Source organism: Canis lupus, chromosome 21 (assembly GCF_003254725.2).
Source record: "Canis lupus dingo isolate Sandy chromosome 21, ASM325472v2, whole genome shotgun sequence".
Classification (NCBI taxonomy): Eukaryota; Metazoa; Chordata; class Mammalia; order Carnivora; family Canidae; genus Canis; species Canis lupus.
Genome location: NC_064263.1, coordinates 41119114 through 41146582, shown reverse-complemented (window position 1 = coordinate 41146582; position 27469 = coordinate 41119114). Strand labels below are relative to the sequence as shown.

The 27469-nt window shown below is 38.2% G+C and overlaps 1 protein-coding gene and 1 long non-coding RNA gene across 2 annotated transcripts; one reads left to right on the top strand and one right to left on the bottom strand.

Annotated features, from left to right (window-relative positions):
• The first annotated feature begins 244 nt into the window (after positions 1 to 244).
• SAAL1 (serum amyloid A like 1) lies at positions 245 to 26219 on the top strand. Its single transcript, XM_025459678.3, has 12 exons — positions 245 to 455; positions 2409 to 2522; positions 7599 to 7682; positions 11430 to 11509; positions 13138 to 13197; positions 13327 to 13442; positions 13787 to 13967; positions 15146 to 15228; positions 15318 to 15506; positions 20104 to 20297; positions 22443 to 22535; positions 23199 to 26219. Exons 1-12 carry the CDS (start codon positions 321 to 323, stop codon positions 23289 to 23291), a joined length of 1422 nt encoding a protein of 473 aa, XP_025315463.1. The 5' UTR covers positions 245 to 320; the 3' UTR covers positions 23292 to 26219.
• Positions 604 to 18665, bottom strand: LOC118351783 (uncharacterized). Its single transcript, XR_004807743.2, has 3 exons — positions 18570 to 18665; positions 7004 to 7096; positions 604 to 1574 (listed from the first exon to the last, which is right to left on the bottom strand). It is a non-coding gene; the product is annotated as an uncharacterized LOC118351783 (long non-coding RNA).
• Positions 26220 to 27469: the final 1250 nt, after the last annotated feature.

The window sequence follows — 27469 nt, the reverse complement described above, 5'->3', positions numbered from 1 at the left end:
AATAGAAAATAATGTTCTGAAAATGGATTTTAATAAAAAAGGAATTGTTTAAAAAAAGAAAAAAAGGAGAGAGAGAGTGACAAATGGCAATTCTGGAGCCGGCTGGGCGTGCTCCGGACCCAGGAAGGGCGGGGGGGGGGCAGGGGGGTCAAGGGCTCTGCGCAGCCGAGCTGCGAGCCCCGAGCACCGCGGGGTCCGGGCGGCAGGGGGCGCTGTGGCGGGAGCCGCGCCGGGCGCGCGGGGCCCTCTGGCGCCTGGAGGCCGATCGCCTCCTCCCGCCGCTTCCGGCGCGGCTCCTCCGGGCGGGCGGAGGCCGAGGCATGGACCGCAACCCTTCGCCGCCGCCGCCGCGTCGCGACGAGGACGCGGACGAGGACGTGGCCGGGGGGGACTGCATAGGGAGCACCGTCTACAGCAGGCACTGGCTCTTCGGCGTCCTCAGCGGGCTCATCCAGGTGCGGGCGGTGGCGCCTCGCGGGGGCCGCCCCGCCCCTCCCCCTCCCCCCTCCCCCTCCACTCCTCCCCCGCCCCGTCCCCCCTCCCCCCTCCCCTCCATCCCCGCCCCGTCCCCCCTCCCCCCTCCACTCCTCCATCCCCGCCCCCCGCCCCGCCCCTCTCGGGCCCGCGCTCAGCGCCCGGGACCCCACCACCTCCGGGCAGCCCTCCACGCCCGGGGCAGTGCGGCGGCCAGGACGCAGGAGTGCTGACGGTTAACACCGTTTACCTCTGCACGTTCCCCGGAGCGTCTGGGCGCGTGAATGCGTGGCTCGGCGTTTTGCTCCCCATTCCCTCTGTGTCGCCGCTGAAGCTCGGGCCTAACTCATCTCGTGGACTCTTGTTGCAGCCGAATGAATGGGGCGCCCGGGTGGCGCCGCAGGTTGGCGCCGCCGTGGACCCTGGGCGTGACCCAGGGCGTGACCCCGGAGACCTAGACCTGGGATCCAGTCCCGCGTCGGGCTCCTGCATGGGGCCTGCTTCTCCCTCTGCCTCTCTCTCTCTCTCTCTCTCTCTCTCTCTCTGTTCTCATGAATAAATAAATTTTAAAAAAGAATGAATGGGGTGATTCTGGAGTCCTTGCAGCTCTGATGCGGAAAGCGTGGCTTCATCCCCTCACCGCTCCGAGCCTCGATTTCTGTCTCCGTTTCTATAAAGTGAGACAAAAACACCTATGTTCTAGTGTACGGGGGTATTGTGTAGGTCGTCGTAGGTAGAGAGCCTGCTTACCGTGGTGCTTGGCTGATGAAGTTCTCAATAAATGTGAACCTTCTTCACCCGCGTTTCAGGGACTTTTTTTTTTTTTATTTCTTAGATTTTATTTATTCATGAGAGAAGCAGCCCAACGTGGGACTCGATCCCAGGACTCCAGGATCACTCCCTGGGCTGAAGGCAGGTGCTAAACCCACAGAGCCACCCGGGGATTCCATTGGGAACTTAACTTACTTTCAGTCTGTTCTCTCCAGTGCATCTACTGCATGGCTGCAGGAATAATCGGCTCTAAGCAAACCAAGCAAAAAAAAAAAAAAAAAAAAAAAAAAACCAGGCCGTCCACGGGAACTTATTTTGGTTCTCTCTGCCTGCAGGAGAAAAGCGCACATTTCTTAGAGTGGGGTCCAGGGCTCCTTGCAACCTTCCCAGCCTCATCTGCCCATGACACACTAAGCTACCCACCATCCCCCAAACATCGCTAGGCCCCTTTCTGAACTCTTGCACTTTCTCAGGTACATTCTTCTGCCCTTCTTCCCATGGCAAACTCCTATTCTCCCTCAGAAATTCAGCTTGAAGATCACATCCCTAGAAGTTTGCCCACCTTCCCCAGGCATAGGTCACTGGTCCATCGTTTTTGCTTTCATAGCTCTGTCCACAATTCATTTGAATCACTTAGTTTTTTTTTTCCTGTTGTGAAAATTAGTTTACGTGTGTTTTCCCCTCTAGATCCTAAACTGCTTGAAATTAAGGGGTTATATTTATTCATCTCTATATTTCAAGCCCAGTGCCTAGTAACAGTATTTATTCCATGAGTGTTTTTTTTTTTTTAATGTTATTTATTCATGAGAGACACACACACACACAGAGAGGCAGAGACACAGGCAGAGGGAGAAGCAGGCTCCACACAGCCCAACGTGGGACTCATCCGGGGTCTCCAGGGTCAGGCCCTGGGCTGAAGGCGGCGCTAAACCGCTGAACCACCCAGGATGCCCTACTTCATGAATGTTGTATGAATAGATCTACCCAGGGTAGATAAATTTTAAAACATAATTTTCATAATTTCATAATTTTTTAAAACAAGGTTTCTGCAAGAGATACTTTGAGGACAGTGTCTTTGTGACTTATGAATGATTATCGGATGATATTATGTGATGAATGCTATGGGCCGCGTTTATCATCACTTTTCTTCCTTTCTGTTGAAGATTGTTAGCCCTGAAAACACAAAATCCAGCTCAGATGATGAGGAGCAGCAGATGGAGCTCGATGAAGAAATGGAGAATGAAATTTGCAGAGTATGGGATATGTCCATGGATGAGGTATGGGGTTGGAAATGAAACTGAGTAGACTGTTGGGTAAGAAGGTGGTAAATGGATTTTTCTTTTTAAGTTTCAGTCCTTAAGTCTCTGGGGGAAAGACTTCAGTGTCTGTAATCACTCATATGGGTCTAGGGAGTGAGCTGTAAATGCTAAACTTTTATTTCTGAGGCTGGAGGATCTGACCAGTCATTAGAGTTGGGCTAAATACATAGTTCTTATGAACATAAGAATACTTGTAGCCCAGGAAGGTTCTGATACTTATCTGCCTAAAGAGAATGCTGACCTTGTGTTTGAGAGCAGGTTGAGAGACTGCTGATGTACCATGATCAAACTAGAAGGGGACAGGAGGGAACCATGTGTATAGAACTGCAAAATAATATTTTAATGTTTGTATTGTACTCTGTAGCTCAACAGCATTTTCATGTTTATGTTCCATTTGCTTTTCATAATAACTCTGTGATACAGATAATACCCTTATTATTTTTTTTTTTTGGTAATACCCTTATTTTACAGATACAAAAAGAGATTGGCATACATAATCTCTCACCTAATTACTTGAACTTCTGCAGTGACTTCCTGGTTAAAAATCTTTGTTTTAGTCTTTCCTTTCTCTTCTGTCCTCCACGTTGCCATGAAAGTTCTCATTTTCCTGAAACACAGATTTAATTGTGTTCTGTCTTAAAAATTGTCCATGGCTGGGGATGCCTGGGTGGCTCAGCGGTTGAGCACCTGCCTCCGGCGTAGGACATGATCCTGGAGTCCCGGGGTCGAGTCCCACGTCGGGCTTCCTGCATGGAGCCTGCTTCTCCCTCTGCCTGTGTCTCTGCCCCCCCACCCCTCTTTCTCTATCTCTATCTCTCATGAGTAAATAAATAAAATCTTTAAAAAAAATTGTCCATAGCTGTTCACTGGCATCAGTTATTTTCTGGTACAGCTTTATTGATGTATAATTGGCACCAAAAGCCTGTGTATTCTTGAGGTATTATTGATGTACAGAAACTGCATGTATTTAATGTGCACAGTTGAAAAATTTTGTGTGTGCATACCGACACATGAAGCCATCATTGTAATAAAGAAGACAAGACATCTCTCTCACCCTTAGAAGTTTCCGTATGCCTCTTTGTGATCCCTTCCTCTTACCCCTCCCTGCTTCCAGCCTCTTGAGGAACCATTGTCCTGTCACTTCAGAGTAGTTTGCATTTTCTAGTTTTATCTAAATAGTTTGCCTATTCTTTTTTTGGAGGGGTCCAGCTCTTTCAGCATCATTGTTTTAAGATTCACGTATGCTGTGTCTGTCAGCGATTTATTTTTTTTATTGCTGAGTGATAATTCATTTTGTGATTTATTCATTTATTCTTCTGTTGGTGGGTATTTGAGTTGTTCATGGTTTATTACAGTTAATGCTGAATTTTTGGGTCTAACTATATAAGACATGTTTTCCTTTCTCTCAGGTGATACCTAGAATAGTATGGGTCATATGATAGGTGTATGCTTAACTTTTTAAGAAACAGTCCAAATTGTGTTTCTTACAGGTTGTGTAAAAAATTGTGTACTTTCCAAAGTGGTTTTTACATTTTACATTACCATAAGCCGTGTATGAGGTAGAGTTCCAGTTTCTCCTCATTCTCACCAACACTTGGTGTGGTCAGCCTTTTAATTTTAGTCATTCTAAGAAGTGCATAGTGATTCTCATTGTAATTTGGGTTTCCCTAATTACTAACAATGTTGACCATATATTTTTTTAATGTGCTTATTTGCAAACTGCATATCTTCTTTTGGTGCCTGTTTGAATCTTTTGCCCACTTTTTAATTGTGTTGTTTTCTTAGTTTTTTTTTTTCTAAGTTTTATAATTTTAGGTTTTACTGGTAGGTCTGTGATCCACTTTGAGTTAATTTTTGTGTGTGATGCAAGGTATGAGTTGAAGTTCACTTTTTCTGCATATGTTCAAGCTTATTTTTTAAAAGGCTGGCTTTCTCCATTGAATTGCCTTTGTACCTTTGTCAAAAATCAGTTACCTATCTGTATGTGTGAGTCCGTTTCTGGGCTCTGTTCTATTGATCTGTTCATCCATCTTTACGACTGTTTTAATTACTGTACATTTATAATAAATCTTGAAATCAGGTAGTATTAATCTAATAGCTTTATTGTTTCTCTGAGTTGTTTTGGTTGTCCTAGATCTTTTGTATTTCCATATTAATTTTAGAATCAATTTGTTACTTTCTTGACTGGGTTGGAGTTGTGTTTATAGATCATTTAGGGGAAGAATTGATAAATTGAACAAGGTATATCTTTCCATTTATTTAGATCCTCTCTAATTTCTTTTAGCAAGGTTTTGTAGTTTTTAGTGTATAGGTACTTCACATCTTTTGTTAGATTTATTCCGAAGTATTTCATATTTTTGTTGGCTATTGTAAATGGCGTTTTAAAAAAACTTTTGTATGTTTATTGCTAGTATATAGAAATACAGTCGATTTTGTTTAACTTCTATCCTGTAGCTGTATTCCATTTGTGAAGAAAAAGTTTTACTACTTTCTCAATTTGAATTGTTTTTCTTTGTCTTGCACATTTGTCCTGGCTAGAACTTCCAGTATGATGTTGATTAGAAAAGTGGTAAGAGGGGCATCCTCTTGTTCTTAACTGAAGGCCAGAACATTCCGTCTTCTGCCATTAATATCATGAAGCTGCAGATTGAGAAAGTCATGTCTCTCTCTAGTATTCCTGGAGTCTGTATCAGGAATGGATTTTTTATTTTGTCATGCTTTTGCTAAGTCAGTTGAGATGATCATGTGGTTTTCTTTTTATTTTGTTAATATGATGAACTAAGTTGATTGGTTTTCAAGGTGCTAAAATCTTATTAAAAGTTTTATCTAATTTCATGAAAGATTCTCATTTTCTTGTCATTGTCTGGTTTTGGTACCAGGATATGCTGTCCTCAGGGACTGGGAACTTTTCCCTCTTGACTTTTCAGGAAGAGTTTGTGCAGAATTACTTTCTTAAGTATTTGGTGGAATTCAGCAGCGAAGCCATCAGAGCTTGGAGCTTTCTTTATGGGAAGATTATTTGCTTTTTGCTCGTTTACTTTTAGTTTTGTATATTTGTTACTTTAAGAAATAACAGTTTTATTGAGATATAACTCCCTACCATAAAATTCACCATTTAGTGGTTATTAGTATATTGTGCAAAATATTACAAATTCAATTCCTTTAATAGGTACAAGACTTACCTTTGGTAGTTTATGTTCTTCAGGGAATTTATCCATTGTATTCTAAGTTGTCAAGTTTATTGGTATAAACTTGTTAATAATGTCCTTTAATTATCTGTAGAATCTATAGTGATAGCACCTGTCTCATTCCTGGTGTTAGTAATTTGTATCTTCTGTCTTTTTACCCTCATCATTCTGGCTAGGAGTTTAATTTATTGATCTTCATAAAGAACCTAAGGCTGGCCACATCGTGGCTTCTAGCATGTTATCTTGTCTATCTTCTCTGTAGCACTTAGTTCAGTTGTGTATGTGTTGATTGTGCATTTTTCTAGATTAAAAATTCCATGAAACTGGGTCCTTATCTAGCTTGTTCACTAATGTGTCCGCCAGAGCCTCAAACAGTGCCTGTTACTTGGGTTTTGCAGTTAATACTTTAATGAAAAGTGAATGAATGAATGCATGAATGAATGAATGAGTAGCTGAGAGGTAGCATGGTGTGTTGGTTAAGAGCATGGCCTTGAGTCAAGCTCATCTGAGTTCTGTTCTCCTGGCTTTGTTCTACTGATTGTATAATCTTGGGCAGGTTGCTTAGCCTTTTAAAACCTCTGTTTATTAGTGGAGTGGGGCCAGTAGTAATAACCTTCATAGGGATGTTTTGAGAATTAAATGAGATAGTATGCAAACCACTTCACTGTTTGTTATTTACTACTTACTCAGTAAATGTTAATTACCATTATTATTATTATTATTATTATTATTATTGGTGTTGATAGTGTTAAGACTTCCTAACCCTGTACTACTCTACGAATTATTAACTATCATTTAAGTAAATCAGTCTCTCCATACCCTAAGAGTTGCCCACGTGACAAACGGCACTCTGAACACTTAAAGTGGAGAGCATCTGTTGCTGTGACTTTCAGTTTGGAGTATATCTTTGAAAATACTGTATTCTCTGACTGTGCTCTTAGTAATTACAGGATGTGTCTTCTAGTCAACAGTCATGCAGATTACCTTGGTTTCAGCTGCTAGGAAGGATTACTGCCTCTCTTGAGGTGCCTCCAGGGCCCTTTGAAGAGCATTTCCACTTAAGCCATGTAGCCTCTGGTTTTAAGTTAAGCTATTGCAAATATACACTTCAAGTTTGTTAAAAATTGGAGGCGATAGACTGTCAAAAACTTAGTTTTATTTAAATATTGTATAGCACAGATCTCCACAGTGAACTGATTTCGTCTTGGAGCATGTGAGATTGGGTCACATGACCACTGCAGGTTCACTCACCTATGTGGTGCATCCCTATCAGTGCTGTGGCCTGAGCAAACTCTAGGAAGGACATATGAAGCTGTCGTGTTACACTGTGATCAGAATTAGTTTCTGGAAAAAAAAAAAAAAATTAGTTTCTGTTGAGAATTTTGAAAGCACAAGTTCTGATTTGGGGCATAACCCAGTAGGTGTTTTAATTTCCCCCATTGTGTTTAAACTCTTAGAAGATAGGAATTATGAGTTTTACGCTTTTTCCTTACGCCAGTGTTTGGCAGGATACCTGGCAGCCAGCAAGTGTGTTTGAATGAGTTAACATTCCTGGTGGCTAGAAAGATCATAAGGTAAATGCATTCAAGGCAGAAAAAAAACAATCTCCTGGAATATCACAGTTAGTTTAAATTTGTTTATGAATTTGTTCCATTGCCTTGGGATCAGATAGCACAAAGACTCTAACATTACTTTCATGTAATGATACAATTCCTGACCTAATAGCTTTTTTTTCTTGAGCCTGATAGGAGGTATATATAGAATTTTTTTTTTTATGGTTGTCTGAACTATGGGGTTTAAAGAGGACTATTCAGCATCCAAATTAATTGTCATTTTTTATTTTCAGGATGTGGCTTTATTTCTCCAAGAATTTAATGCGCCTGACATATTTATGGGAGTATTGGCCAAATCCAAATGTCCTCGATTAAGAGTAAGTATGTGCATTTTTACAGCTGCCTCTTTGGAGCAGTACCAGCAGATAGTGCTAGATAGTCTTTCATTTTTCTCACTTTAATTTTCTTGCTGGCCACAAATCAGTCCTCAGACTTTTATTGAATATTGCTGGGCACTAGATGAGGTGCTGTTTACAATTATTAGAGTCGTAGGATTTTAGATATGGGTTGGACCAGGGAGATCAATACTTTCATTTAACAGCAGTGGGAAACAGGCATAACCGAAGTTATGTTCCTAATATGTGGCAGAACAGGAAATATTGCCCACACCTCCCATTTCTGTTGATTGCTTTTTTTTATTCATAAAATCCTCCACTGCTTAAAAACCTTCATTCTAAACTCAGCCCAACATTCAGAACTTTCCATAATCTGAATCTAATTCATCTTTTCAGCATAAAATCTGCCGTGCAGATGGTCCTTCTAATTTAGCAAGGCCTGTCTCCTCCTTGTCTCAGTAGCTTACTGTGATTATCACCATCTCCATGCCTCCCTTCCTACGCTCCATCCCTCTCAGGATTCATATTTGTTAGCCTAGGTGCTACTTTTCCTCTAAGCCTTCCCAAACAAGTAAGCTCTCAATGGTCATTGCTGATAGTAAACTCTCCAAAAGAATTATCTGCGCTTCTCATTTAGTCTTTATGTTGTGTGTGCAGTGGATTGTGTTTTTGTGTCATTTAGGTTGCCATGTGCTATGAGTATCATGGGTGATCAGTAAATATTAAGTAATTATACTTAATAACTGAAGTTATTATACTGAATAACTGAATTATACTGAATAACTGTTTACTAAGTATGGTTATTTGGTTTTACCACTCCGTGAGATAGGAATTTATCTTCACTTTATAAATAAATGAGCTGAGTCTCCAGTTAATTTGTCAAGGGTCATAAACTGGGAAAAAATGGAGCTGGGATTTGAGCCTAGCCGGCCTGACTTCAGTATAACCACTGAACTGTATCACCTCTCTTTCTCTGAAATTATGAAGTGGAGAATTATCTAGCATATTTTTACAAATTGAATGCTGAATTCAAATTTTTTTAGGACCAGTGTTCTATCTAAAATGGGGCTTGATGAACTGATGGACTACTTTTTTCTTCGGTTATTACATTGGTATAAAAATTTGACCGTTAATATGATTTTCTCCTGGATTTTTCTAACTTGAATACATTGACTCTTGATTAGTTCTTAAAGAAAATAAGTTTATGTCAGTAATGGCACCTTTCAGGAATTAGTCATATCATTATATATGTCTGTGAGCCATAGCGTGTCTGTAACAGTGATCCTCTGCCTTGGGCACGTGTTAGAATGGAACACGGGCTCTCAAACCTCAGCAGGTCCCAGAACCACTGATTTCTGGGTCCACCCCCGAGTTTCTGATCCATTAAGTTTGTGGTAGGATCGAGGCTATCTAACAAGTTCCCTGGTGATGCGTGTGTTCTGAACCAGAGCCCACATTTTGAGAAGTTTTGCCCTTGGGACCTTTGAAAAATCTTGAGTTAGGCCCTACTCAGATCAGGTGAAACAATCTCCGAATGTGAGACTCCACACGACTTTTAAAGTTCCCTCAGCTGAATGCGGCTAGCAGCCAAGATGAGAAACATGGTCTTCGTTTGGAAGTTCAGTCATTCTCCTCCCCCGCCTTTTTTTAAGATTTATTTATTTATTTATGATAGACATAGACAGAGAGAGAGAGAGAGAGAGAGAGAGAGGCAGAGACACAGGAGGAGGGAGAAGCAGGCTCCATGCTGGGAGCCCGACACGGGACTCGATCCTGGGACTCCAGGATCGTGCCCTGGGCCAAAGGCAGGCGCTAACTGCTGAGCCACCCAGGGATCCCCAGTCATTCTCCCTTTAATCTGTAAGGAAATGTCTGTGTGTCTCTGCAGCTTCTGTTCTCCTTGAATCTTTTCCCAGCATTTGACAGCCCTTGTTTTATTGAAACTTTCCCTTCCTGTAGCTTTGATGCCACCTCGCTCTCCTGGTCTCTGGCTTCGTCACTTACTTCTCTTGTCACTTTTATTGGCTTTTTTCTTTCTTCTTACACACTGAGTGTGGATTCTTTCTAAGGTGCAGACCCAAATCCCTTGTCCTCTTTAAATTCATTTCTTTAGTGAGCTCATCCGCTCTTTACACCTTTTAAGTTGGGAGTCTGTGGGATCAGAGCTGTGCCCTTCCTTCTGATAGCTGGTGGCACATGCATTCTCTACCTGCATGCTGCATTTTCCAGTCCACAGTGCTGTATGTCGGGACACAGTGATGAACACTCCTATCTGGTCATAAAAATTATTTGCTGTGGGGGCACCTGGGTGGCTCAGTTGGTTAAGCATCTGTCTTTGGCTCAGGTCATGATCCTGGGGTCCTGGGATGGAGCCCCGCATTAGGCTCCCTGCTCAGCGGGGAATTTGCTTCTCCCTCTCCCTCTGCCTGCCACTCTCCCTGCTTGTGCTCTCTCTCTCTCTTTCTCTGTCAAATAAATAAATAAAACCTTTAAAAGAAAAAAAGAATTACATGCTGTGTTTGGTAAGCAGTAGCCTCCCAGGCCCTATACTGGAGATTCTGATTCAGTAGCTCTGAGATGGGACCCAGAAAAATGTATTTTTAACCCCTTCTCTGCCCAAGTGATTCTTACGTTCCAGCGAGTTTGGAAATTAACTGCCTAACTGAGCTCCTTGTGTCCTTTCCTGCACTTTCTTTTCCAATTTTCCTGTCAGGGGGACCATAGCTCCAACTGGAGAAATGAAGAAACTTGAAACCGAGGAGTCAGGTTCAACTGCCTTCTCCCATCAGATGATTTTGCTTTCCCCTGAGTCCTTCTCAACTTCATCCCTTTCCATGCTTGCCATCACCACTGTCATCTTCGCACACCTTCATTTCCTGAGATGTGGTATGGCATAGCTGTTAAATGCTCAGGCTCTTCTGTTGCATAGTCAGAGATCCTGGCAGGTTGCTTAATTGCTCTGTGCTTTAGTCCCCTCTCATCCGAAAAATGGGGATGACAACAGTACTGCCTTATAAGTTATTATGTGAATAATAATACATGGAAAGTGCGTGGAATAGTGCCTGGGCCTAGTACATGCTAAGTAAAAATTGGCTCTTATTACTGAGGTTATTAACTTCCTGTAACATGTTTCACTATGCACTATGCATTTTGCTGCTGATGTAATCTTCCTAAAATAATATTGCAGTATGCTGCTGCCTCCTTTCTTGAGGATCTTTGTAGATCCACATAACCACCTAGATTAAATTTAATCTCTTCAGCATGGCATTCATGTCCCTTAATCCTGATCCTTTTTACCTGCTGTATTTATCTCATGCTATTCTTCAGGTGTGTGCAACAGCCAAGCTGCTTTCTTTAGGTTCAGTGTATTAGCCATGTGCATTATTCCCTTCCCATCTTTGCTGATGCTTTCCACTTGCCCAGATGTCTTTCTTCTTGTTTACTTGTCTGAATCCTACTAACCATTTAACACAGTTCATCTGTAAGATTTCTCCTTCCATAACCCATGCCTGCCTTTGATATTTCTTTTGCTTGTGTCTTTCATCCCTTGTCAAATGCTATAAACTTATCAAGATTAGGATGCAGGGAGTATACTTCTATATGCTACCTCGTCTTCTCTTCTGCCTCCATACTTGACTCAGTGAAATTTTTTTTCAAGTTGTTATTTTTGTTTGTGTCTTTTATCTTTGAGACATTGTGACCTATGACCTATGACATTTGATTTGGCAGGAAATCTGCGTGGGAATTTTAGGTAATATGGCCTGTTTCCAGGAGATATGTGTGTCCATCAGCAATGATAATAATCTTGGGTAAGTTTTACTATATAAGAATTATGTTTTTACAAAAATATTTCATATCTCTAAGGAAATCTGAATACATAGGAGATACAGAAACATTTTATGAAATATAGTACTTCCTTTTTCCTGTTTTATAGTCTCCAGGAACTTAATTATATATTGATGGTAGCTGGGGGCTTTCACAGTTTTTATGGGCATCATTGAGGATTTAGGCCTGTTTCTTTATTGGTAGCAAAGGATGAACCATCAGCAGGTGGTAAGCCTGGTAAGGTAAGATCAAAGGGGGGTCAAAAGCTTGGCAATGGGGCACCTGACCAGAATCCCAAATAATTTAGGCTCAGCGAATCCCAAGACTCAGAGAGCTAGAATCTGGAAAAACTAGACTTAGTGACCAGGGTTTCCCTGAGAACTCTTGACTAAGATCTCAGGATAGAGCTTGTTGACAAATTAGAAGATACAGATTGCCTCAGTGATTCAAAGGCTTTCATATTTTCGCTTGGACGCTAGTTCTTTTTACATGTGGGAAAGTTTTAGGCAGAGGGTTTTTTGGTGGAAGACCTACTGATTACTTTAAGAGATCTGAGAACACCCTGGAGTTATATGCTAAGTTTCACCAACCTGTTCATTTTCCAGTTCATGACTGTTAGTCAGAATTTCAGAGAAATTTATGCCCTCAGTAGATTAAGAAAAGTGTTCTGGGTGATTATTGTCAGCTAGGGTTGTGAGGGTTTATCACAGGATTTAAGTACCTGGGTCTCTAAAATAGAGATGATTACCTCTTCTAGGTGTAAAGTGACTTTGAGATCCTAGTTCAAGATGTTTTCAGTAATTCAGCAGTCATTCATGCAATAAATGACCTAGGATTATATTTTGTCTCTAGTGGTTCCTATCAAAAATCTAAGAATGAGTCATATTAAAATTAACATGGAGCAATTCACATTGGTGATGGAATATAAATTTGTTCAGCCATTTTAGAGCAGTTGGGCATTATTTTGTTAAGTTGGAAGATAGGCAATGCAGATGCTGTGATCAAGTGATCCCACTCATCTGTATGGTAAGATATACAGTGCACACATGTATCAGCCAAAAAGTGTTACAGGACATTGCTTGAAATGGCCCCAGTTAGAATCAACTCACATATCTATCAGTAAGTAGTAGGCTGGAAAAATAAATTGTTTTATATTCATATGGTGGAATGTTCTGCAGCAGTGAATCAAAAAATAATCCCCATGGGAAAATGTGGGTAGACCTTAAAAGACATGGTGTTGAGCAAAAGAACTAAGACTCAGAAGAATACATACAGTATAATTTTTTCACATAAAATTCAAAGCCAAAATATATGGAATAATTATAGAGTGAAACAAGGATATAATTGCTGGAAAAGTCCAGGTAGTAGTCATTTCTAGGTGGTAAAGAGAATTGTGATTTGGAAGGGACAAAGAAAAGCTATGGAGATGTAGCACTCTTCTGTTTTTTGTAAATATATGTTTATTTCATAATTATTCATTAAGTATTAATTTCTTGTATATATACTATATTTACAATGAAAATGTTGAAAAAAATTAAATGAAAATACTGCTTAGACATTTGAAGTGAGAGAAGTGATGTATATTGAATTAACTTCTTTATTTGTCTATAAGACAGGTATTATTGCACTGTTTGTATGATTCAGACCCTCCCACTCTTCTGGAAACAAGCCGGTATGCTTTCTTCTTTCAATGGATTCTGTATACTCACTTATACAGGAATCTGGGAGAATAAAGTTAATTCTTTATGGCATTTCCTTCTGTTTTTCAAACCTAGATACTCAGCTCGTGTTTATCTTCTAGGTTGTTGCTTACTTGTCTTTCTCAAACAGAAGTGGCCAGTGTCTGGGTTGAAAGAATCCGGGAATATCCAGCTATTTATGATAGCATTTGTTTCATTATGTCAAGTTCAACAAATGGTAAGTCACAATGTAATCTAGGAAAAATTTTTGGTTCTATTTAATATTTAGGAAACCATGTAACTATTTCTGGAGGTAGCTTTAAAAAAAGCATTGAGTCTAAGGTAAAGTATTTCTATTCAAGATATAAAATTTCTTCTTAAGCTGCGAGGATACTGATAAATCCTCATTTAAAAATGAAGGAAGACAAGCAAATTTAAACAAAGGAGATGAATAAATTGCCCTCTGAATTAGTAAAGTTTTGGCAAGATTTGGCTTTTTTGGAATAGCTTTAGGAATTTTCATTAGTCTTACTGCTTTTAAAATTTTGTGTCTCATTTCAATATTTGTTTTATTATCTGCAGTTGACTTACTGGTCAAGGTAGGGGAAGTTGTGGACAAGCTTTTTGATTTGGATGAGAAGCTAATGTTAGAATGGATTAGAAATGGGGCTGTTCAGCCTCAGGACCCACCCCAGGAAGACTCAGAAGAGCAGCCGGTGTTTAGGATTGTGCCCTGTGTACTTGAAGCTGCCAAACAAGTACGGTAAGTGAGCTCTTTTGTGAGATTATTCTTGGAAAATCCAATTGCTAGACATATCCTTAGATACAAGTTTCGGGTCCTAATGTTCCGTCAATCTTTGTCAGGTTGGATTCACTATTAATATTTGTGGTGACAGTGTATTTGCTCCTTTAAAAAATCATAATAGTTATAAAGTACTTACTATAATATTACTTAGCTATAGGCTATTTTCTAGCATATTATGGTTACAGTCTTAAAATTTTCTGCAGTTTTGTGTGATTTAAGTCAAATAGAAAAGAACTTGTTTTTTATCTTCCATTTTTCAGTTAACGTCAGACATCATTTGTTTTCTTTTATCTCCAAGCCTTTGCATATCATGTTTCTTTTACCTTAAATACTTCTGCAGGTCTATTCGTAAACATCATTTTTCTTAAGATACCTTTCCTGACTCTCCAAGCTTAATTAAGTCTGCTTGCCATGTGGTCCTCTAGCACCTTGGACTTCTCTTAGTATTACAGATTCATATCACTTTACCATAACTGTTCTTTAGTTCTCTTCTTTTCTTTAGACAATAAACTCCATGAAGATAGAAACAGTGTTTTACACCTGTTTCCCAGCCGCTAACATAGTGCCTGAAAATAGTAGGTACTTAGTATTTGCCGAACCATCTTTTTTTATTGTTTGCTTTCTTTTTCTTAATCATTTGAAGAACTAAGATTGTGAATTTCTAGGAATCCAAGCTGTTGATCACAAAAATTAGTATTCTCAGCTAGGGAGGTTGGGGAGTCCTGAAGTCGTGAGAACATTGTTACTGTTGATGCTTGCGGCAGTGGGGCTTTCACTCACTATATAAATGTTTTAGTCACTTTTCATTCTGATTATTCAACTATGCCAGAATGATGAAGTATCACCTAGAAGGTTTCTGTATTGTTGCTTTTGTGGGACAGGGTGAAAAAATTTTTTTACTTCTTTCTTGTGTGTGGATTATATTTCATAATTTTTTGTTGTTGTTGTTGTTTTTTGACTGTTTTCCCCATTAAAATGTAAGCTCTGGTGAGCACCAAGACTTTATCCTGTTCCCTGTTTTACCCTCAGTACCTGAGGGGAGTGACTAGTACAGAGTGGTAAGTATTTGTTGAATAAATGAATGATTTGCAGCCTCATAGAATTGTTGATTCAGTGCTTTTGCTTTTTGTATTTAGTTCTGAAAATCCAGAAGGGCTCGATGTTTACATGCATATCTTACAGCTGCTTACCACAGTGGATGATGGAATTCAAGCAATTGGTAAGATGTTTTATAGGAAAGCACCGGAGTTACTCATTGAGTTGTTTTCTGTTTTTATATTACCATTTTCTTTATCATTTTTTATTAAGTACAGTGTCCTGATACTGGAAAAGACACTTGGAATTTACTTTTTGACCTGGTCTGCCATGAATTTTGCCAGTCTGATGATCCACCCATCATACTTCAAGAACAGAAAACAGTGCTAGCCTCTGTTTATTCAGTGTTGTCTTCCATCTATGCATCACAGGCTCAACAGGAGTATCTAAAGATAGAAGAAGGCAAGTACCATTTTAGTTCACTGAAGTAAATTCTATTCTCGTCTGTCAGATTTTAAAGCCCAGGCTTGTGATTATTGTTCATGTGGTTGGTTGGTTGGTTGCTTGGTTTCTTTCTTTCTTAGTGCTTTTATTCCCCTGATTACAAAAATACTATATGCTCAATAAAAAAAATTTGTAAAATTTATAAAAGGAAGTGTAACACTTGTAATCCCACCATCCAGACCAGAAATAATTACTTTATACTGCTTTTTAGGCAAATTTTTTCATTTAGAAATATAATGGGAATATTTTGCTATGTAAACAAATGGCGTTTCACAGAGTGAGTTTTGGTTTTTTTTTTTTTTTTAAGACTACAGTTAAATCCAGGATCCATTTAGAATTTATTCAGGTGTTACATGTGAGGCATGGTTTCAGCTTTTTTCCCAGATGGCTACTCGGTTGTCTTAGCATCTCATTTAGTGAATAAACCAGCTTGTCCACACTGATTTGAAATTTTATCATTTGCTATGTTCTGAGTTTCCCTATATATTTTATTCCCTTCTATATTGCTGTATTCATGTATGGGTAGCCATGGTTTTAAAATATTTTAGTGTCAAGTAAGGCTAGTCTGCTTTCATCCTAATATTTCAGAATCTTTTTGACTATTATTGTTTAATATTGAATTTAATTAACAAGTTACGAAAACTAGAATCTTCCTGATATTTTTATTGAGATCACATTAAATTTATAGTATCCAAGAACAGGTTACACTTTTCCATTTGTTCAAGTTTTATTTTGTGTCTTCAGGAATGTTTTATGATTTTCTTCATATAAATCTTGCATATTTCTTATTAGGATTATTCCTAGTTATTTTATCTTTGGGGTTGCTATTGTCTATGACATCTTTTCTTTCCATTAATTGTTGCTGTTGGAATCTATGAACACAACTGATTTCTGTATATTAATTTTGCATCCATGAATTCTCTTGCTATATTTAATAGTTGTTTCAGTCATAACCTTGAGATTTATCTGATACAGCTTTGGATTTAAGTTAGATATGTTTTATCTTTTTTCTGCCTCTGATTTCTTTCTCTTATTTAATGGGTTGCCTTGTACCTCAGGTGTTAAATGCTAATGATAATAGAAAACATCCTTACCTTATTCCTAATTTTATTGGAAATGATTCTAGCATTTCACCATTACTCATGATATTGTTATTTACATTTTACCATATAAGGAAAAATTAATTTATTTCTACTTTATTAGAGTTTTTAATAAAAAGTGCATGTTGAGGAGCACTGTTACTGGGTATTATTCTGTATGGTGGCAAATTGAACACCAATAAAAAATAAATTTATTATTTAAAAAAATATTTACATTTAAATAAACCAGTATATGGCTTATGTATGTAGTTCTAACATTTAGGAAGGTGCATATTTTTGGTCTAATGGTTACCTTTATAATTATGACTGCTACAAAAATAGAATCATAAATTATAATTTAAAAATCATTAAAATCTAAAAAAATAAATAAAAATAATTTAAATCTAATAACTTTATATGTTCTCATTCATTTGGGGAATATAAATAATAGTGAAAGGGAATATAAGGGAGAAGAAATGTGTGGGAAATATCAGAAAGGGAGACAGAACATAAAGACTCCTAACTCTGGGAAACGAACTAGGGGTGGTGGAAGGGGAGGAGGGCAGGGGGTGGCGGTGAATGGGTGATGGGCACTGAGGGGGGCACTTGACGGGATGAGCACTGGGTGTTATTCTGTATGTTGGTAAATTGAACACCAATAAAAAATAAATTTATTATAAAAATCTAATAACTTAAAAGCTATATCTTTTTCTTATTTATTTTATTTTATTTTTTATTTTATGATAGTCATCACAGAGAGAGAGAGAGGGGCAGAGACACAGGCAGAGGGAGAAGCAGGCTCCATGCACCGGGAGCCTGATGTGGGATTCGATCCCGGGCCTCCAGGATCGCGCCCTGGGCCAAAGGCGGGCGCCAAACCGCTGCGCCACCCAGGGATCCCCAAAAGCTATATCTTAATGTTAATAATTCCTTATCAATTTTTCCTCATACTTTCAAATTACAAATTCAAGTCTCAGGGATGGCATTCCTGAATTATATTTTAAAATATCATTTTAAGTTTTTTCTTCGAGAGCAGTAATTTTGTGTAGGACCTCCTTTCCTCTCTTCCATAATTCTTTTTTCTTCATTTAAAAAAAAAACAAACCAAACCCTCTTTATTGTCCCTTCATTTTGCTCTTTTCTTTCTGACCACCATGTCCCTTTCTGTGTGTTGAACAGTGTCCACCCTCCTTTGTGCTGCTGCTAGTTTTGCCTTCATTTCGGTGGTGGCTTGAAGTTTTCTTTTAGTTTCTTCCTTGAGTTTTGCCAGCTCAGGTTTCCTCTCCTGTTGTCATTCATTTCTCAGTCTGACCTCTTCTGTATCTGCTTTGTACTTGATTACGTGTTGTTTTAAAAATCATGGCTCAATATTAATATCTGTAAACTTCATGTTAGCTTCTTTTGGTGAGTATTCTTCATCTTTTCTTTTTTCCCTTGTTCTTTCTTTTCTTTGTTCTTTTAAGTGTCTTTGTGTTGCTCCTATGCTGGTTTCCTTTTGCTTACTCACCTTTGAATGACTTGAGTTTTTCCTGGACTAGCCGTTTGCAGGAAGTTCACAGAGGAGAGTGGCTAAAGCTGTCTTCTAGGCTCCTAGGAGTTGGGTCTGTGAGTCTTCCAGCTCTTTTTACCAGGTGAGAGATGGCTGTGGTGAAGTCTTGCCTTTCCCCTTGCCATTTGCTTCCTGCAAATGTGGCTTGTCTATGGAATTAGTCATTTACCCCCTCTTAGTCTGTTTCTTATAATCCCCAGGGGAGCTCCAGCTGCTATCTTGCACGTTCCATTCCTGCTCTTGCAAACAAGGGATCCTGGATTTGCACCTCAGAGTATGTGCTTTACCTTAAAGAAATAGACTTTCCTGGCTCTTTCTGAGACGTACAGCCTCGGGCATCCTTTCATCACTTGCTCCTGCACCTTCTGCTTGATTGACACTATTTCCACTTACCTTGTGTTTGAGGTTTCTGCTATCTCCTAATTTGATCTATGCTGGCATTTGTTTTTTGTTGCTTATGTTCTTTTTTTTGTGGTGATTTCTGAAAGGAGAAGGGGAGGAAATGCTGACTTTGAGCCCAAATGCTCTTTTTAACCTCTTCGTATATATGCTCTTTCTGTTGAAAATCATTAGTTTTTATTTGCAATACTTGGAACACATCTTTCTTGATGTTATGAGTCTGGGTGTTTTTTAGTCCCACCACCACTCCCAACCCTCAACTCCCTGAAAATTTCTGTATAATTTTTATGATTGGTGGAGAAAGTGTGAAGATGCTCTTTGAACTCTAAGCCTCTAAATAACCCTCACCTACTCATCCTGCCCTAAGCCTTGAATAAGGGCTTTGCAGAGTTAGGGCTAGGGGTGAGAAAGAGAAAGATGGTATAGTGTAGATTGATGTGATCTACAGGAACAAAATGGAGTAAAGAACTGAGTGTTAGAGTCCAGAGTTAGTGACAACACAAGGGAGAGAGTGGGAATAAATCCAAGGGGAATATAGTAAAACAGCCCTACAGGCTGAGTGCTTTGAAGAGGTGACATTGAGTTGAGAAATAAGAGATATGATTTCCCTAGTTTTTTGGTTTCCTTAATTTTTTTTTAAAAAATGTCATTTTTCACATACAATAAATACCTAATCTGGAAGTGAAGTTAGATTATCTGGATGATAGATTAGATTAAATCTGGATTCAATGCTACGGAAAATCCTGCTTCCTGAATTTGTAATTGTGATGCAGAAATGGTAGGGTTAGAATCAGTGGTTGAATCAAAGTGAGATACCTTTTAACATGATCATGCTATAGCATACATTTGAGTCTGAGCTTTATTTTTACCTTTTCTGTTCAGTTTTTTAAATAGGCCCATTAAAATGACAATTCAGTTTTTTAAGAAATCATACTGTTTCTGAAATTTAACTTAAAGGAATATGTAAAAGCTTTAAGATGTTGATGATAAAGTTTAAAATTGAAAATCTTTCTCAGTATGGTCTCCAATGTCCATAGGACTTTTGCCCAGCTGTCTAAAAACTTGTCTTGTGTCCCCTTCTTTCCCCCTTGCTTCACTTGGCTTGAGCCACAATGGCTTTTTTGTTTCTCAGCCCATTTCCTTTCTGGGATTTTTCACTTATTGTTCTCCTGCCTAAAACATTTTCCTGGACTCTGCATTGAGGCTTCTCCTTTAGTACTGTCCTCACCTCAGAGAGCTTTCCTGCCAGCTGCTTTATGATATTCCCCTTTAATTTCCTTCATAGGTAGAATTCACTGAAGGCTGAGATGATCTGCTTTAGTCATTAGTTTGAGAATATGAAAATGTAAGCATCTTGCAGGCTGAGTTCTCAATGATCTTGTTTGCCATCATATCTCTGATACCTAACGTAAACTCTAGCGACTAATAAGCTGTTTAGCACTTTTGAATGAATCAATCAGTCAACAAAAGGAGAAATGGTCATATTTAACTGGCTAATCCTGTGCTTTTCAATATGTTTGTACATTAGATCTTCCTCTAATTGACAGCCTGATTCGTGTCTTACAAAACATGGAACATTGTCAGAAGAAACCAGAGAACTCGGCCGACTCTAACACGGAAGAAACGAAAAAGTCTGACTTGACCCAAGATGATTTCCACTTGAAAATCTTAAAGGATATTTCGTGTGAATTTCTTTCTAATATTTTTCAGGTTTTAACAAAGGTAGGAAAGACATATTGATGGTTTCTTCAGCAAAAGAAAGTATGGATTACTTAATGCTCCAAGTGTTATTATCACTGTATTTTTTTAATATAAAAGTAGTATAATGAGGCACCTGGATGGCTCAGTCAGTTAAGTATCTGCCTTCGGTTTAGGTCATGATCCTGGGGTCCTGGGATCGAGTCCTGCATTGGGCTCCCTGCTCATCGAGAAGTCTGCTCCTCCCTTTGCCATTCTGGCTTGTGCTCTCTCTTTCTCTCTCTCTCTCTCTTAAATAAAATCTTTAAAATAAATAATAAATTAAAAAATATTACATACATTTGGGAAAGTAGAGAAAGAAAAACGTTATAACTGTAACTTTATAATCGTAACTCAGCAACTTGATAGGGTTTGGTATGTTTATATATATGTTTTTCACACACTTATAATCCAGTATATAGAACTTTATAGACTGTTCTTTTCACTAAACATTATGTTATGAGCCCTTTTTCAGACTCTAAATTTACTGAAAGACCTTTCACTGTGACCAGTTTGTTTAATACCCAATTTGTCACACACACACACACACAAAAAAACACAACCACCAGTTTTCATAATTTACTACAAACATGTTTTGGGAAATATTCTTCCTGAATATGCTCAAGATTGTTCGCATATTCTTCCTTTGAGCATACTTTCTACCCATATATTTTAGAAAAATATTAATATAACTATGAAGAATATATTCATATTCATTGCATTTTTTTTTAATGAAGGATATTTCTTAAAAGATGTTTCTGTTATTCTGGTAATTTGGTGTTTTTGGTCAAGTATTCTGCTTTTCTAGATTTGGGTCAGTTACTTGAGTACAGATTTTCGGAAGTTAGATGACTGAACTTGGCACTATACAAGTAAAGATGGCTGAGGCCTAATGGCTACATATTGCCCCAATTGTTTACGTGAAAATGTTGGCTTTACAGGATCCTTATTATCAGGTATTATAATTTTTATGTCAAGTAAAGTTCAGTAGGTGAGAAATTGTGCCTTATTTTGATTTGCATTTTTTATTAAGTTGAATATCTTCCCATATATATGTGTGTGTGTGTGTGTGTGTGTATAGAATATATACACATAAAATACATGATAAAATATATACATATATATTTTAAATATTTTATTTATTAGAATGCACGTGATCAGGCGAACATGAGGGGGGGGAGGGGAAGGGAGGGCAAAGGGAGAGGGAGAAGCAGGCTCCCCGCTGAGCAGGGATTCCCTACACAGGGCTTAGTCCCAGGACCCTGGGATCATGACCTGAGTTGAAGGCAGATTTTTCATATATGGGCACTCCTCCATATATTTGTATATTATTTAAGTTTCTTACTTTATACATTTATCTATTTTGATTATTTACCTGAACTCTTTGGGCAATAATACTATCTTTTGCATATTCATTGCAAGTGTTTTTCCTGTTGTTTGCTGTCACCTTTGTGTGTCCTTTTTGTTTTTGAAGGGATGTTTATTTTTAAGTGACAGGAATATTGAAGGAAGGTTAACTGAGAATAAACCAGGGATATGTCATGAAAATTCTTATGTGCCATATCTAATGGAATATGGATTTAGTCTTGAGGATTGAGGAGCTACCAAAGGCTTTTGTTTTAAGGATCAAGTGAGATGATCTCTTTTGAAAGATTACTCTAAAAGCAAGAGAGAGGATTAGAGAGAGTTGAGACTGGAGGCCTGCAGACCAACCAACGGGCTCTTGTGGGTGGTAATCTTCAGGAGTAATCTGAAAAATAATGAGACCCCAAACCATGGAAGGGTGGATGGAAAGAAGGGATGGGATAAGGGAGATTCAGTAGAGTAGAATTAAACTCTTAGGGGGAGGGGTCAGCAGCAACAGAAGAGGAGGAAAAAAATCTTAGCTGTATCTCAGGTTACTGCTTTGTGCAGCTGGATGGGTGGCTGGTGGTCCCTTCCCTAAAATAAGGACTACAGTGGAACAGAGTTTGGGTTACATAAAGATGAATGATGCTGAGCTCAGTTTGGGACATTTGAAATGCCCATAGGATCAGTAGGGAATTACTGATATAAATCTACTGATTTGTATTTATTGATCAGATAAAACTTTAGAAATTTTCCTTTTTGAACATTAAATCTTTGTTTTAGGAGACTGTGGCTCGGGGACTAAAGGAAGGCCAGTTAAGCAAACAGAAATGTTCCTGTGCATTTCAAAATCTTCTTCCTTTTTATAGTCCAGTGGTGAGTATGAGTAAATGTATAGGTGGCTGAGTTGTAGAGAATTACTATATGTTTTTATGTAAGTACTTATTATCTCCTACCATTGTCAAAAAAGATTGTGTATACAATTCACATGATTTAATGCCATTGTCAGATAGATGATTGTTGGGTAATTCATGGGACTAGCCTAGTGATTCTAATTTTAAGAGGAAGGATCAATACTGAATTTATTGGACCTCTTGCCGTTATAAAGTAAATAGCATGTATATTAAGCAAAGATAAGATTCTTGGGTAGGAATGATAGTATGTTTTAGGGCTCTTGAAATTGTATCACATTTGCTACCATTAGAGGCAATTTGAAAGTAGGAACCTTTTTAGGAAAATGAAGTTTGGAATATGGTAGTGAGAGGAGCCTAAAGGACCCTAAAGTAATGGACCCTAAAGGAGAAACAATGTAAGTATAAATAGTAGTTCAAGAGTAAAACTAAATGAGAAGGGCTAGTTACTTCTTTGATGTTTTGAAGAACCTGGGAATGACTATTACTGCCATCTGGGGATCTATCAACATTTCTTTTCCTTTGGACTATTTAGAAACCACAGATAGAACATTTTTATCAACAATTGGTATCTTAAACCACCATTTCTTCTACTTATATTTATTTGGCTCTTTTGTTTGACTCACAGATAGAAGATTTTCTCAAAATTCTACATGAAGTTGATAAGACTCTTGCTGATGACCTGGAAGAAAGCTTCCCAAATTTGAAGGTTCAGACTTAAAACCTGAATTGAAGTTTCTTCTGCCCAATAAATGAACTTTGTTTCTTCACTGGCAGTTGAAATTGACCAATACCTAAAGCTTATTGGACCCTGATTGTATGATATTATACCCATGCCCTTCTCCCTGTCTTATCTCACTTTCATTCGGCTTTGGAACCTGGAGTTTTGCCTGTTGTCAAATTCAACCCCCTCCACACACAATTTTTTTCATATAGTTTTGTGTTATTTGTCCTCTTTAGGTAAAGAAAACAGAAATACAAGGTTATCATTGATGTTCTTTTTTAGATTGAGGCGTTGGTAAGGATTTTCTTCATACCTCTTAATTTGATTTTTACATGAGAATTTTGTATTTGTCTCCACTGCAAGTACATTCAGCTGTGCTAACAGAAAACCCTACTCTAAGAGCCTAATCTGATAGCTTTTATGTATCTAATGCAATAAGAAATCCAGAGGTGGGCAGTCTAGCCCTGATTTGTTGACTCAGGGATCCTGATTCCTTTTACTTCTCCATGTGGTCTGCATGTAGACTTTTGTGTTCATATTTACTGTCTTGTGGTTAAGGGGGCTGTAACATCTCTGGACCTTCCATCCACATTCAGGGAGGAAAAAGGAGAAAGAGGCAAAGGGGCCTTGTCCTAGCAAGTCTTTACCTTCATATTTGTAAAAGACAGCCCTCCTCACCCAGAACCATGTTGATGGCCATCCCTAATTGCAGCTATTTGAAATCAACCCCCCCCCCTTTTTTTTTCTTCTAGGGTCAATAGGTGAGAAAGGCACGAAGAGAAGGGAGTTATAAAAGGCTTTTTGATAGGCAATCTGTGATATATGCAAACACATCTTATCTTAGCCTTTTGTGATTATTGTGTCGATCAGATGCCAGATTGTTAGTAATAACTCAGAAATAGTTTTTAGTTTAGCTTTGTTACAGTTCAATTTTTTTCAATGTTGTAAATACGAAGATAGAAATATAACATTTTCATGAAGGCACATTAGCAGAATTCTCTATTTTCAGCATAATTCCAGTGGTTGAATTTCAGGAAATGATTTGCTTGAGGGAATTCAGATTTTTTTAAAATTAAGATTGAGGGAGTTTAAGAGCTTCTGATTCTGTACCAACTGTGCTATACACGATTTCCCTCACATAGTTTTATTATTTATGGTGCTTCTGAATGAAGTCTATTCAGAGATTCAACCAGGTATTCTTTAGGGAAGCATTCAGTTTGCATTATTCAGTTACTGAAAGAGTTTTTAATAGGTGTAAGAAAACATCAGTTATGAATAACAAACCCAGCTTTTTACCAGTCTTCAGGTCATTTTCTGGGTTATTTATGCTGATGTGACTACTATAATTTTGTGGGATGAGTTGAGCTTAGGATCCTCACTCTATCTTCCCAGCCTCCTCCTTTGCTTACAAAAAGCAAAGCCAGGTTTTAAAACCCCTCTTCTGGTATAGCCTGTTCGCAGTTTATTGTAGAATCTTTATGGCCTTAAAGTATTGGTCTTGTCTCACATTTTGTATTTTTTCCTTAAGTGAATTTTGCTGATAAAACACAGGATGTAGCATTATTGAGAGGAGGTGTACAATTTCTAGTTTGGAGATAGTTTTATTATTGAAAATGTCCCTACTGAAAAGAACTGAACTATAAAATTAAAATCTTACTTTTAGCTCTAACTGGTAGATTTACTCTGTATGTTCTTAATGTCTTCCATGCTGACCTTATTCTAGGCTGAATGAGACCATATTTCATGTGAGGTCTCAAAGGCACTGATGAAATCACTCCTGCCTGTGTAAGTGAACTAATGTGAGTTTGCTCCTTGGTGAGAGACTACACCAGGTGGAGCTGTCACACAAAGTAATTTTCTTTGCAGCAAATGAGGAAACCATGGGGAATCGTTTCCAAAGCTGTGATCCCCAAGCAGGGGTGAGGGAAGTTGTTTTTTTAGCATTTGAGATGAATATTCAGAAGGAGACCTTTATCATTGCAAGTAGAGGCGGGTATAAGGTCACACATGCATTCTTAGAAAATATGCCTATATATGTATCGTGTGTTATGTTATAAAGTTTGTGCTCCTTCTTGAGCAAAGATCTTAACATTATGATAAGGCAGAGGTAACTGTTGGACACTTTAATGGCCATCCACACAAGCATTGGCTTGGTGGTTGAACCCAAACTGGTCAAGGTTGTCTGGAGCTCAGTTCTCCTCCTGTTGTTAGTTTCTAAGAGATAAACTTAATAAATAGTTCCTGTAGGGTGAGCTCAGTGGATCTGCCAGTAACACCTGCTAGCCAGTCCTAAGAATTCCATTTTATCTCTTGAAATTTAGGATGAAGGATACAAATAACCCTGGAGTAATACTCCCAGGTTATTAGCCGTGTTTACTTCAGTGTACATATGCACTTCACATTTTGTTTTAGAAAGAGCATATTTTAAAAGGGAAGCACAAGGCCCCTGGGTGTCTGATGGAAAGAGTGCCACGAAGTGAGTAGTTTGCTGAGGTAGAACAAGGATATACTTGGGAAGGCTAGGGATGTTCAGGTTTTTCCTGTTTCCCATTTCTGCCTGGAACATGCTCTGTTACTTTTACTGATTGCTATTGTAACATTATGAGGTACTGTATATTTTGGTATGTTTGAAAACTTCCTAAATTTATAAATTACAAGTTTTTTAAAGAAACAAAACATGAGCAATGTTTGATCTTTTTTAATGCTATATAGTGTGATGAATTCACCCCCCAAATTTAGGGCTTGCATTAATGATGGTGATATTTTGAAATGCTGCTTTTTCCAGAAGCCTAAATATGAAACTTGGAATTATATGTATAAATGAAATTGAAACTTTTCCTATACTTTATTGCAGAGGAGGGGGAGAATGTACAAAATGAACTTGGGTTAACATTTATTAAATGTGTTGTTTTATTTCTAATCAAATTTGAGTTTGATTTTTGAAGTATCTAAACCACTTAAGATAGAACATGTAAGACATGTTCTCCTTCTATCCCTCCCCCTCCTTTAAAGATATTTTATCCCTTACGGTTCATGGGATGCAGCTAATTTTCTTGACTGATCCAACTTTCTAGATAAAAGACTTTTTCCACTCTGTCCTTAACATTTCCCATTGCTTTGGCTTTGGATTAGTTATCCTGGATAATTGAAATGTAAGTGTAGAAATGTAAGTTTAAAAGCCAGCTCTCAGCATATATTCTTTTGGTGATGAAACACATGCAGAAACCAACCATATTAAGACATTAAAAAACAACCTCTGTTTGGGATTCAGAAAATCTTAAATACATTTTGTGTTGATTACCATTTTCTGTTCTGTAGGACTGAGCTATAGGTGTTATGTCTGAAGTAACTGTGAATTTGAGTAAATTGAAGAAAAGGAATATTGGGGTTATAGATTAATTTGCCTGTTTTAACTAGTATTTAAAAAAAATCAATAGCCTCTCCCCTTTTTTTTTTTTTTTAAAGAAATAGGCCCAAGGGCACCTGCGTAGCTCAGTTGGTTAAGTGTTCACCTCTTGATGAGGTCATGATCTCTGAGTCATGGGATTGAGCCTCACATGAGACTCCATGCTCAGCGGAGAGTCTGCTTGAGATTTTCTCTCTCTCCCCCTGGGAGGAGTTGCACACATACTTTCTCTCTGTAAAATAAGTAAATCTTTAAGAAAAATAAAAGAAATAGATCCATATTAATTTAGGAGTGAACTGTATATTCGACTTGAGCTTATATTCTTTTACCACTTCCAATTCCATTCTTTCTGCTACTAGCAGAGGTTTTAAGAAAGAAATAGAGAACTACCCATCTTGAATTAGATCAGACTAATAGTTTTCTTTTTATTGCTGGTATGAGATTTAATCTAAGAACTGTTATTAAAAGTCATTTATGGAGAAATGATGTCTTGGATCTGCTTCAAAATAGGCTGGTGCAAGGGAAGAAAGTGGGCTAAGGAAGTGAATGAAATAAGATTGATCATGAATTGGAGTTGCTGAAGCTGGATGATGATTACATGGGGGAATTGCTATACTATTCTATTTTTCTCTATAGTTGAAGCTTACTATTTTTAAGTGTGGGTTTTTAAGAATGAGTTTATTTGGGAATAGCAGAGACTTGGAGTTTGGGACATACAAGCTACATCAAGGTGATAGGTAAGTCCTGCAATCAAAGGAGAGGAAAAGAA